General features: G+C 42.2%; 1 protein-coding gene across 1 annotated transcript in view; it reads left to right on the forward strand.

Annotated features, from left to right (window-relative positions):
* The window catches only part of KIF15 (kinesin family member 15), a 417,226-nt gene that overhangs the window by 134,820 nt on the left and 269,660 nt on the right, over positions 1–12,746 (forward strand). The window contains exons 20-22 of the mRNA XM_053714345.1: positions 3,819–3,984; positions 4,888–5,038; positions 6,299–6,384. Of these exons, the coding sequence (XP_053570320.1) occupies positions 3,819–3,984; positions 4,888–5,038; positions 6,299–6,384 (403 nt within the window). The remainder of the gene's footprint in view (positions 1–3,818; positions 3,985–4,887; positions 5,039–6,298; positions 6,385–12,746) is intronic.

Genomic DNA, 12,746 nt, shown 5'->3' on the forward strand with positions numbered 1-12,746 from the left:
TAAACTTCCTGGAGCTGAGAGCGATCTTCAATGCTCTTCTGGCCTGGCCTCAGTTAGCCTCGGTCCAGTTTATCAGGTTCCAGTTGTACTTATATCAGTCCTCAGGGAGGAACGAGGAGTTTCTTAGCGATGACAGAAGAAACCAAGATACTTCAGTGGGCGGGTGCCCATTCTTGTTGTCTGTCGACGATCCACATCCCAGGGGTGGACAACTGGGAGGCGGATTTTCTAAACAGGCAGACCGTTTCTTCCAGGGGAGTGGGAACTCCATCCGGAAGTGTTCTCCAGACTGATTCTCAGGTGGGGTCAGCTGGAATTAGACCTCTTGGCATCTCGACAGAGTGCCAAGTTCCCGAGATACGGTTAGAAGTCCAGGGACTCCCAGGTGGAACTGATTGATGCTGTGGCGGCTCCTTGGACCTTCAGTCTAGCATACCAAACTTCTCCGTTTGCGCTTTTTCCTCGGGTCATTGCTCGGATCAAGCAGGAGAGGGCATCAGTGACCCTCATTGCTCCTGCTTGGCCTCGCGGGATTTGGTATGCAGATCTGGTGGATTTGTCATTTCTGCCACTGTGGAGACTTCCGTTGAAGAAGGACTTTCTAATTCAGGGGTCTTTCTTTCACCCAAATCTAGTTTCTCTGAGGCTGACTGCTTGGAGAGTGAACGCTTAATTTTGTCTAAGCGGGGTTTTTCTGTCTCGGTCATAGAGACCGTGATTCAGGCTAGCAAGCCTGTAACTAGAAAGATTTACCATAAGATATGGCGTAAATATCTATTTGGTGTGAATCCAAGGGCTACTCATGGAGTAGCGTTAGGATTCCTAGAATTTTGTCCTTTCTCCAAGAAGGTTTGAAGAAAGGCTTATCGTCTAGTTCCCTAAAGGGTCAAATCTCTGCATTATCTATTTTGTTTCACAAACGTCTGGCGGATATTCCGGATGTACTATCATTTTTTCAGGCCTTGGTCAGGTTCAGGCCTGTGTTCAAACCAGTTACTCCTCCATGGAGTCTGAATTTAGTTTTTCAACTTCTTCCAGGGGCTCAGTTGGAACCTATGTATTCCTTCGATATTAAGTTGTTATCTTGGAAAGTTTTACTTCTTGTTGCCATTTCATCTGCTTGTAGAGTGTCAGAGCTCTCGACATTGCAGTATGAATATCCTTACCTTATTTTCCATTCAGATAAGGTAGTTTTAGGTTCTACGTTAGGATTTCTTCCTATGGTTGTTTCTGATCGGAACATTAATCAGGAGATTGTTGTTCCTTATTTGTGTCCTAATCCTCCTCAGAAGGAATGACTGTACAATTTGGATGTGGTCCGTACTTTAAAGTCTTCTCCTGCAGGCGACTAAGGATTTTCGTCAGTCTTTTCTTTGTTTGTGGTTTTCTCCGGAAAACATAAGGGACAGAAGGCTACGGCTACTTCTCTTCTTTTTGACTGGAGAGTATCATACATTTTGCATATGAGACTGCGGGACGGCAGCCTCCAGAAAGAGTTACGGCTCATTCCTCAAGGTCTGTTGCTTCATCATGGGCATTCATGAATGAAATTTCAGTGGAACAGATTTGCAAGGCTGCAACTTGGTCCTCTCCACGCTTTTTCAAAGTTCTTCAAATTTGATACTTTTATTTCGTCTGAGGCCGCTTTTGGGAGAAAGGTTCTTTAAACAGTGGTGCCTTCTGTTTAGGTTACCTGTCTTATCTCTCCCGTATCTGTGCACTCTAGCTTGGGTATTGAATCCCAATAGTAATTAAGATGATCCGTGGACTCATTGTGTCTTAAAAAAGAAAAGAAAGTTTATGCTTACCTGATAAATTTATTTCTTTTTTGACACGATGAGTCCACGGCCCGCCCTGTACTTTTAGACAGGTTGTGGGTTTGTGTATACTTCAGACACCTCTGCACCTTAGCTTTTCCTTTCTCTTCCTAACTTCGGTCGAATGACTGGAGTGGGAGGGAAGGGAGGAGCTATTTAACAGCTCTGCTGTGGTGCACTTTGCCTCCTCCTGCTGACCAGGAGGGGAATATCCCATTAGTAATTAAGATGATCCGTGGACTCAGTGTCAAAAAAGAAATACATTTATCAGGTAAGCATAAATTTTCTTTTTCATTAATGAATTTGCTTTGTTCTTTTGATATGCTTTGTTGAAAGAGCAGAGCTGCTTTAATGGGAGCTAGCTTAACACATCTAATAAGCCAATAACAAAAGCATACACATTCAGCCACCAATCAGCAGCTAGCTCCTAGTGGTGCTTTGCTGCTGCCTGCTGTGCCTACCTAGGTTTTCTTTTCAACAAAGTATACCAAGAGAATGATGCAAATTAGGTAATAGAAGTCGATTGGAAAGCTGTTAAAAATTGCATGCTCTTTATGAATCGCAAAAGAAAAATGTTGTTTCACATCCCTTTAATCTAAATATTGTAACAGCATTTGAATTCAACTTTTAAATTACAAAACATTTTAGACAATCTTTTAATTTTTTTTGTCCCTTGGTCCACATAAAGGCCAGAGGACTACATCTGTTTCTTTAGCTTTTTGGCTAAATCTCATAATTACCAAGGCTTACATACTTTCCACTTGATGTGTTTTGTAGAAAAGTCCTTCAGGCAGTTGTCCCGCCCAATTACTCGATACTGCACTCTTACGACTTTGAGAGAAAACAAAATGTATGCTTACCTGATAAATTTTAATTTCTTTCATGGTGGGGTCAAAAACCTTTCCATTTTTAATTTTTTTAAGTAATGAAAAAATTTTCTGGCTGCAGTTTTAGTTTGCACCTTTTTTTCCCTATACGTCAGACTTTAATACCAGAGAGGTAGGAGGGATTTTGGATGTGGTCCGTACTTTAAAGTCTTCTCCTGCAGGCGACTAAGGATTTTCGTCAGTCTTTTCTTTGTTTGTGGTTTTCTCCGGAAAACATAGACCTTTGGGAATCTTTTCCTCTTCCTAGTGGCCAGGTGTTGAATCACAGGAGTAATGGCACGTGGACTCTCACTACCATGAAAGAAATGAATTTATCAGGAAAGCATAAATTTAGTTTTTGGCTACCATTAATAGCCAAATAAACTGAATTAATCAATATAACACATGTTAATTTATTTGAAAATAACTCTCTACTGGATAAAACATTTATTTGGGTTGTTCTTGTTTGTAACAAATATCCATAGTAACTCGGCTTCTTTGTCAAAAGTATAATGAATTTCTACATGTGTCTATTATAAGAAAACTACTTAAAGGGACAGTCTAGTCAAAATTAATCTTTTTATGATTCAGATAGAGTATACAGCTTTCCAATTTACTTTCATCATCAAATTTGCTTTGTTCATTTGGAATTCTTTGTTGAAAGCTTAATTTTGGTAGGCGTATATGCTAATTTTTAAACCGTTGAAGGCTGCCTCTTATCTCAGGGCATTTTTATAGTTTTTCATAGAAGGCACTATTTCATGTGTGTAATTTAGATAACATTGTGCTCACTCCCATGCTGTTATTTATGAGTCAGCACTGACTGGCTAAAATGCATGTTTGTCAAAAGAACTGAAATTAAGGTCTGTAGAGGCTTATATACAAGGTAATCACAGAGGTAAAAAGTATATTAATATAACATTGTTGGTTATGCAAAACTGGGGAATGGGTAATAAAGGGATTATCTATCTTTTTAAACAATAATAATTCTGGAGTAGACTGTCCCTTTTAAAGATGTGTATGATAAAACATGCAAATTTTAGAGCTACATATTTTGTAGTATATTATTGCACATATATGCAGAGGAGTACGTATGGCAAATATTAATAACTACCGATTTGATGTTTGTTTTAAGTTTTTAAGAGTGAAATCCATGACCTGAGAATAGTACTTCAGTCTGCAGACAAAGAACTTCGAACTGTAAAGTCAGAATACAGTTTGTTCAAGGAGAAACAAGAGAAGGAACTTAGCCAACTGTCTGCCAGGCATATGGATGTCCAGCTTCAGCTCGATAACGTGAGGTATTTCTTTAGCCACCAAAACTTTTCTGGTCTTTTATATTTCTGCACTTTATATATTTTATATAGAGTAATTAATACAATAAATAAATCAAACATCCATCCTAAAACTTTCATTAGCAAAGCAATACAAATGAGTTGAATAGAACCAAAAAAAAAGTGAGAGTGAAAATGGTGTTATTTTTCATGAAGGCTAAAAGGAAATGCAATAATAGACTTTCTATTTTATATAATTCTAGAATAAGTGTGATGGTTTTTCTTCTAAAACGGTCATAAACAGACTATCATTCATGCGAAAGAGTACTGTTTAAACATATGTATTAAAAAGGAGAACAAGTTAAAGCCGTTTTATTTTGAAACAAACGCATCATGGAAATTTTGTGCATACCTAGTCTACGGGATGTGTAATGGATTACACACTAGAGACGGACGGTACATATCAAAATATACCCTTTAGATGTAACTGTAAGAAAATGATCTTCTTATCCCTTCATTGGTAAATGTTTTATAGAGGATATTTTATTTAATAGTGTGTGCAATTTGTTTTTTCTTTTTGTTCTAGTTGTAATGTTGCAACAGCAGATGTTTGATTCGTCTCCTTATTTCATGTTCTTTGTATCCCCTTCAGTGAAGAAATTCCTGTAGTGTTGATTTAAAGTGACATGAAACCCAAACATTTTATTTCATGATTCAGATAGAGAATACAATTTTAAACAACTTTCCAGCTTTTTCCAGCAAATTAGATACTAGAAGTAAATTATAAAGTTGTTTAAAATTGTATTCTCTATCTGAATCATGAAAGAAAATGTTTGGGTTTCATGTCCCTTTAATAGGACAAAAAAATACAAACGTAAGTTTTTTTTGGGGGGGTTTATAATTTTTTTTTTTTTTCTTTCTTAAATGCAGGTTAGAGCATGAAACCCTTTTGGAGGAGAAAAGATCTCTTCAAGATGCTTATGATAATCTGGAAGAAGTAATGAAATTTGAAACTGACCAACTGAAGCAGGAGCTGTCAGACGGCAAGCAAGAAAATGAGGCTCTAAAAGCAGAACTTAATGTGAGCAAATAGAAAGTTTCTTCTGAGTGTTTAGTAAAGCCCCTTTTCTCATGATCATCATAAGGGCATGTGCTGCTAGTGAGTCTAGAAAACCAAGACCATATTAACTTGCTTGGCGGTAGATGGAGACGACTCCTCCACTCATTCTAATCTCCCTCCAGTTTAAGCAAACAGCTTCTTCTTTCCCTGTTTCTTCATTTTTGTGGCATCTTACCACAAGGTTGATTCTGTTTTTGTGCTGCATTGCTGCAAATTTTAGGTGGTTATGTACATAAGTTCCCCATGTTGTTTCCATGAGTTCAGTTAACTGAATGTTCTCAAATCTTGCTGGAAAGCTTCTTTTACTTTTTTCATTTCAGTAACTCTGTAGTGTGTAGGGGATTTCCTCCCTCCCCACGGATACTCCCATGGTCTCTTTCTGGTTTGTTTCAGGTAGTTTGCATTAGAGGCTGCTTTATGCATTTCAGCACACTACAAAGATTTACTTTCCCTCAGTTTCATGTGCACTGCTCTACATATTCATGTTCACATGCACTAGCTTCATACTGCTTCTGCCTTTAGTGGTTCACTGAATCTTTTAGACTTCATCTATGTTTCTCAGTAGCAGAAAAGCTCATTATGGCAGGTAATTTATTTCTCTTTTTACCCTAAATGTCTGCTAAATGTACATAATGGTGAAATCATTTAATAATTTAAGCTCTTTTACAAGGGGTTCCCAATATTAATGAGGTTTATTTTCTCCACTATTCTATAGTAGATAATTTTCCCTCCTTTATCATCAAAAAATATAAGGAGATATCACCCAAATCCCATATGAGGACACCTAAAAATTACAAAAGTGCTTTTAAGTAAATATAAACTGTTGATTGGTGAACTGCAATTAAGCTAATGTGGGATAGTCACCACAGTTCACACAGTACGTTCTGAGATCAGCCTCTGGATGTTGTAAAGAAAGGCAAAAAAAAAAGGCTGAAGAAGTGCATTACAGTATTATTCTTTGGCTTTACAGTCCCATCATCAAACGTGTTTCCATTTAAAATCTAGCGCCATGTAAAATTAATTTTGGAGGAAACCATTTTCAATTCTGTTTGATCACTTTTGTGATTATCTTTTTTTTTTTTTTTTTTAAGAGCCTAATGTAATATAGCAGGTTTAAAAGGAAGTAGTATAATTTCAGTATGCTTGGCTGTTTTGCTTCCTGCATGTTTATTTTTCATATACATTAGTGTGTTTACAAACATATGTATTTTTTTGGCACAGAATCTTTTGGAGACTCTAGAAACTGAAAAAGAACATAGACAAAAGCTGACATCTCAGCTGGAGGAAGACAAAGAGAACAATTCAAAGTAAGGGAACTTATTTTTAAACCTTCGCTAAGCCATTTCACACCCCTGTACTAAAACCATGGCTTCAATCCTTACTTGTGGGAATACAGAACCTGGCAACCAGGAGGAGGCAAAGACACCCCAGCCAAAGGCTTAAATACCTTCCCCAATCACCTCATCCCCCAGTCATTCTTTGCCTTTAGTCTCAGGAGGATGGCAGAGAAGTGTCGGAAGTTTCGGAGTAGTCTCTTATGGAGGGTAGTACTTGGCTATGGGACTGGAGTTTTAAGTAGTCTTGTCAGCCTCTCAGTGAGAGCCTTGACGGATGTTAGGGTCTGGAGATGCAGGCAGAGTCTTTCTGCTAAACCATCCAGACTTGTATTAACAAGTCCTAAGCAATCAGTGTTGACGAGTTTCACTGCCTGCTTCCATCACTCAAGTCCATGTCAGGTGTGATGCTACGAGACTGTCAAACTTGAGGCTGTGTGTCTGTTCCACGACAACGATTCCGGTAAGATCGTTTCATTTTATATTATATAACGTAAGAAGACAGGATCACAGTGAGACTCCTTTATCTGTATGGAATCAAGGGTTAATCTCTCCGGAAGGGGATTATTGAACAGGGGGGATTTATACATGATTTGATTTATTATGTTTTATGCTGCAACATGTGTGAAATGAGGCTCTGGCAGATGCGAGAACATTCAGGTTTTACTTTCGTTTGGATAGACTGCGCAGCCTGTCAGTTTGGCGTGCTTTTCTTCCTGCAGCAGGGGCGGCCGTGCATGGCATTCCATGTGACACAGTGTGGCCTCATTAACTTCCTCTTTCCTGACCGTGCGGTTTACAGGAGAAGTGGTTTCTTTGTGGGGCCTGGGTCATAGGAGGTGGTGAGTGCCCCGGCCATTGTGGTATAAAGGTGCCATTTATTTTTTCTATAGTCAATTTTAAAAGCACAAGCTATGGAGGACTCTGATGCATTAGAGGGTACTCCCTCGTTACCCAGATCGAATACCTGTTTTTATTGTGAGGAGGCTATGGTATACCCGCCTGCTCAACTATGTTCCACATGCCTTTATAAAGTAGTTATATCTAAAAGGACTAAGATGTTTAGTACAACTGAGCCATCCACCTCTGAGTGGTCTCCGTCCCGTGAGGTGCGTTCCCTGCAATCCTCTCCGATTACACATGCAGCTCCCCATTGCATGACTAATCTTCCTTCGGGAGGGGCCCTCTTACCGCTATACTTTTCTGAACAGTTGCAAACCGCATTGTCTGCGGCCTTTAGTGCTTTACCTTGCCCTGCTAAGCGCAAGTGAAAGGTTAAATACTGCTATCCTTTCCAGGGGTCATCTACCAATTTGATGGATTTATCTGATACTATATTATACGCTGAAGAAGATGCATCTGATACTTCAGAGGAGGCTCTTTCTGGGTTGGAATCGGATGCCTCTAAGCCTCCGGCTGGGTTGGAACCAGACTTTAGATTTAGGATAGAGCACTTACGCTTTCTGTTAAAGTACGTTGGAGGTTCCGGAACCTAAGTTACCCGAGGAACCTATTATTCCTAAGCTTGATAGACAAGGTGGTGCCACAAACGTTCCTGTTAAGATGGCAAATATTAAGAATGAATGGAAAAGGCTCGGGTCCTCTTTTTTTCCCCTTCTTCTTCCTTAAGAAATTGTTCACAGTGTTCCTGACTCCCAATTAGAGTTGTGGGGTCTGTCCCTAAGGTGGATGGAGCTATCTCCACACTTACTAAGCGCACCACTATTCCGCTTGAGGATAGTTCGTTGTTTAAGGAACCCATGGATAAGAAGCTAGAAACTCTGTTAAGAAAGATGTTTCAGCACACGGGATCTTTATTTCAGCCTGCAGCAGCGGTTGCTGCGGTGGCTGGAGCCGCTACCTATTCTTGTGACTCTGTCGGAATTGATCGAGGTGAAAACTCCCCTCGATGAAATCCAGGAAAGTATTAAGGCCTTGAGGGTAGCTAATTAGTTTATTTGTGATGCAAATATGCAGATTATTCGCTTGAATGCCAAGACATCAGGCTTTTCTGTTCTAGCTCGTAGTGCTCTATGGTTGAAGTCTTGGTCTGCTGACATGACTTCAAAATCCAGTTTGCTCTCCCTTCCATTTAAGGGGAAGGTTCTTTTCGGTCCAGGACTGGCTCTATCATATCCACGGTCACTGGGGCAAGGGTGCCTTTTTACAGCAGGATAAGAAGAACAAATCTAAAGGACAGCGCCCTCCACAAAACCGGACCAGTCCAAAGGAACTTGGAAACCATTTAAATCTTGGAATAAATCCAAGCAGAACATGAAGCCCACCAAGACTAAATCGGCATGAAGGGACGGCCCCCGATCCGTCACCGAATAGAGTTGGGGGCAGACTATCTCTCTTTGTGGATGCTTGGCTAGGAGACGTGCAAGACCCTTGGGTTTTGGAGGTCATTGCTCAGGGTTACAGGATAGGTTTCAAATCTCATCCGCCCAGGGGCAGATTCCTCTTATCAAACCTGTCTTCAAGACAAGAAAAACAATGACTTTCTAGTGTGCATGAGGGATCTCTCCTCCCTAGGAGTGATTTTATCAGTTCCTCTAGCAGAGAGGTCTGGGATATTCCTCAAAACTTTTTGTGGGCCCAAAGGAGGGTACTTTTCGCCCAATTCTAGACCTAGAGTGCTTAAACAAGTTTCTGTCTGTGCCATTGTTCAAGATGGAGACGATAAGGTCGATTCTGCCCTTACAGTTTATGACTACGATAGACTTGAAGGATGCTTACCTTCATGTGAGAGTTAAAGAGAGGATGACGATTCAACCTCTAGGTGCTCTATGTGTTGAGCGATCCAAGTCCCAAACTGTAGACGAAAACGAAGCAGGCTGCTCTCTGATATCCAGAAACATCAAGAGACTCCCTAGGGTGGGAACAAAGAGGCGCCAAAATAGGTTAATATAGTTTGGACAAACTTCAAAACAGCAAACAACAATGGAGCTACTCACAAGTGGAGCGGCACTAGGGGTGCCAGAAACAGCAGACCGGGACCTAATTCTGCGCCCGGCAGACAAACACTCGACTGAACTCTCCGGGAGGTCACGAGGAACCTTTCCACCAATCCGATGAGGAATCGCATCCACACCTTCGTCCGGACGACCGAACAGCCAATCCACGGTCAGCTTTGACACACACCTTTCTCCCCAGCGATAACTCCATAAGCACTTGGCCAGGACAAAGCGGCAACTCTCGCCAACAGCCAAAATCCACCGGAGACAGGGAACAGGGCGGAAAAAAATGGAAAGCGGACTCCAAAGAGGGTATACTTAAAACTATTTATTAAAAGTTTAAAAGAAACAAGCAACGCGTTTCTCGGCTACACAGAGCCGTTTCATCAGTCTGATGAAACGGCTCTGTGTAGCCGAGAAACGCGTTGCTTGTTTCTTTTAAACTTTTAATAAATTAAGTATACCCCCTTTGGAGTCCGCTTTCCAGTTTTTTCCGCCCTGTTCCCTGTCTCCGGTGGATTTTGGCTGTTGGCGAGAGTTGCCGCTTTGTCCTGGCCAAGTGCTTACGGAGTTATCGCTGGGGAGAAAGGTGTGTGTCAAAGCTGACCGTGGATTGGCTGTTCGGTCGTCCGGACGAAGGTGAGGATGCGATTCCTCATCGGATTTGTGGAAAGGTTCCTCGTGACCTCCCGGAGAGTTCAGTCAAGTGTTTGTCTACCGGGCGACGAATTTGATCCCGGTCTGCTGTTTCTGGCACCCCTAGTGCCGCTCCGCTTGTGAGTAGCTCCATTGTTGTTTGCTGTTTTGAAGTTTGTCCAAACGATATTACCCTATTTTGGCGCCTCTTTGTTCCCACCCTAGGGAGTCTCTTGATTTACCTTCATGTGCCAATACACAAGGATTACTTCAAGTTCTTAAAATTCGCCTTTCTGGACCAGCACTTCCAGTTTGTGGCTCTCCCATTTGGTCTGGCTACTGCCGCAAGAGTTTTTAAGAAGGTTTTAGGGGCTCTGCTTGCGGTGGCGAGATCCAGAGGTATTGCAGTAGCACCATACTTAGACGACATCCTGGTCCAGGCTCATTCAAGAGCTCTGCTACTTCTTCTTCAATCTCATGGATGGAATATAAACTTAGGAAAGAGTTCTCTGGTCCCCAGTACCAGAGTGGAATTCCTGGGCACGATAATAGATTCCATATCCATGAAGATATTCCTTACAGACCAGAGACGTTGCAAGATTACTTACAATTGTCTTGCCCTCCAGACCTCCTTAAGACCATCTGTGGCCAGGTGTATGAAGGTAATTGGCCTCATGGTGTCCAGCATAGATGTCATTACATTCACCAGGTTCCATCTCAGACCTCTTCAGTTGTGCATGCTGAGGCAATGGAACGGCGATCACTCTGATCTATCCCAACAGATTTCTCTGGACAACCGGTCGAGAGAATCGCTTTCTTGGTGGCTCTGTCCAGATCACCTGTCCCAGGGGACATCCTTCTTGAGACCATCCTGGGAGATTGTGACTACGGACGCAAGTCTATCAGGATGGGGAGCTGTTTGGGGTGCCAGGAAGGCACAGGGTCGGTGGACTCAAGAAGAATCTCTTCTTCTGATCAACATTTTGGAACTTCGAGAGATCTTCAACGCTCTGAAGGCTTGGCCTCTTCTGGGTTCATCCCAGTTTATCAGATTCCAATCGGACAACATTACCTTGGTGGCTTACATCGACCATCAGGGGGGAACAAGAAGCTCCCTAGCCATGAGGGAAGTATATCGACTTCTGGAATGGGCGGAGGCCTGCAGCTGCTCACTATCAGCGATCCACATTCCGGGTGTGGACAACTGGGAATATGACTTTCTCAGCAGACAATCGTTTCATCCGGGGGAATGGTCTCTCCATCCCGAGGCGTTTGCGGAGATTTGCACCAGTTGGGGGATTTCATGGCGTCCAGACTCGATGCCAAGCTACCCAGATACGGGTCGAGGTCCAGGGATCCTCAGACAGAATTGACCTTAGTAGTGCCCTGGGAGTTCAACCTAGTTAACATTTTTCCACTGTTACCATTTCTGCCTCAGGTAGTGGCCCGCATCAAGCAGGAGCAAGCTTTGACTATTCTAATTGCTCCATCGTAGCCTCGAAGGATGTGGTTTGCGGACCTGGTGGGGATGACGTCATCTTCTCCATGGAGGTTATCTTGTCGCAGGGATCTGCTGGAACAGGGTCCCTTTGTTCATCAAAATCTGGATTCTCTGAGGCTGATTGTGTGGAGATTGAACCCCTAGCCCTAGCTAAGAGAGGTTTTTCTGAGAGAGTGATTGATACTCTCATTCATGTTAGAAAGTCGGTCACCTGTCACATCTATAATAAGGTGTGGAGGACCTACTTATTCTGGTGTGAAGAACGTGTATTCCCCTGGCATAAGGTCAAGGTATCCAGGATTCTTTCCCTTCTCCAGGACGGCTTGGAGAAGGGACTTGCCGCTAGTTCCTTTTAAAAGGACAGATTTCGGTGCTATCTGTGTTATTACACAAGAGGCTAGCTGAGCTTCCTGATATTCAGTATTTTGTTCAAGCTCTGTCCAGAATCAGGCCTGTGTTTAGACATTCTGCTCCTCCTTGGAGTTTAAATTTGGTTCTTAAAGGTTTTGCAGAGGGCTCCGTTTGAGCCCATGCATTCGTTTGACATTAAGTTACTGTCTTGGAAGGTTCTTTATCTACTGGCTATTGCTTCGGCACGCAGAGTCTCTGAGATGGCAGCCATGCACTGTGAGCCTCCTTACCTAGTTTTTCATGCTGATAAGGCTGTTCTTCGCACTGGGTTGGATTTTCTCCCTAATTTGGTGTCTTATCGCAACATCAATCAGGAGATCGTGGTTCCTTCCTTGTGTCCTAATTCTTCTTCTTCGAAGGAACGATTACTTCATAATTTGGATGTGGTTCGAGCTTTGAAATTCTATCTTCAGTCTATGATGGATTTTAGACAGACTTCGGCATTGTTTGTTGTCTATTCTGGGAAGCGCAGAGGGCAGAAGGCTTCTGCCACTTCCCTATCCTTTTGGTTGAGGAGCATTATCCGCTTAGCATATGAAACAGCGGGACATAAGCCTCCTCAGAGGATTACGGCTCATTCAACTAGAGCTGTGGCTTCTTCTTGAGCCTTCATAAATAAGGCCTCTATGGAGAAGATTTGTAGGGCAGCTACATGGTCCTCCTTACATACTTTTTCAAAGTTTTACAAATTTGACGTGTTTGCTTCGGCTGAAGCAGCTTTTGGGAGAGAGGTTTTGCAAGCTGTGGTGCCCTCCAGAATAGGATCCGCCTCTCTCTTTTACCCTCCCGTTTTCATTCAGTGTCCTCTAGAGCTTGGGTATATGTTTCCC

The sequence above is a fragment of the Bombina bombina genome, chromosome 5 (genome assembly GCF_027579735.1).
Source record: "Bombina bombina isolate aBomBom1 chromosome 5, aBomBom1.pri, whole genome shotgun sequence".
Classification (NCBI taxonomy): Eukaryota; Metazoa; Chordata; class Amphibia; order Anura; family Bombinatoridae; genus Bombina; species Bombina bombina.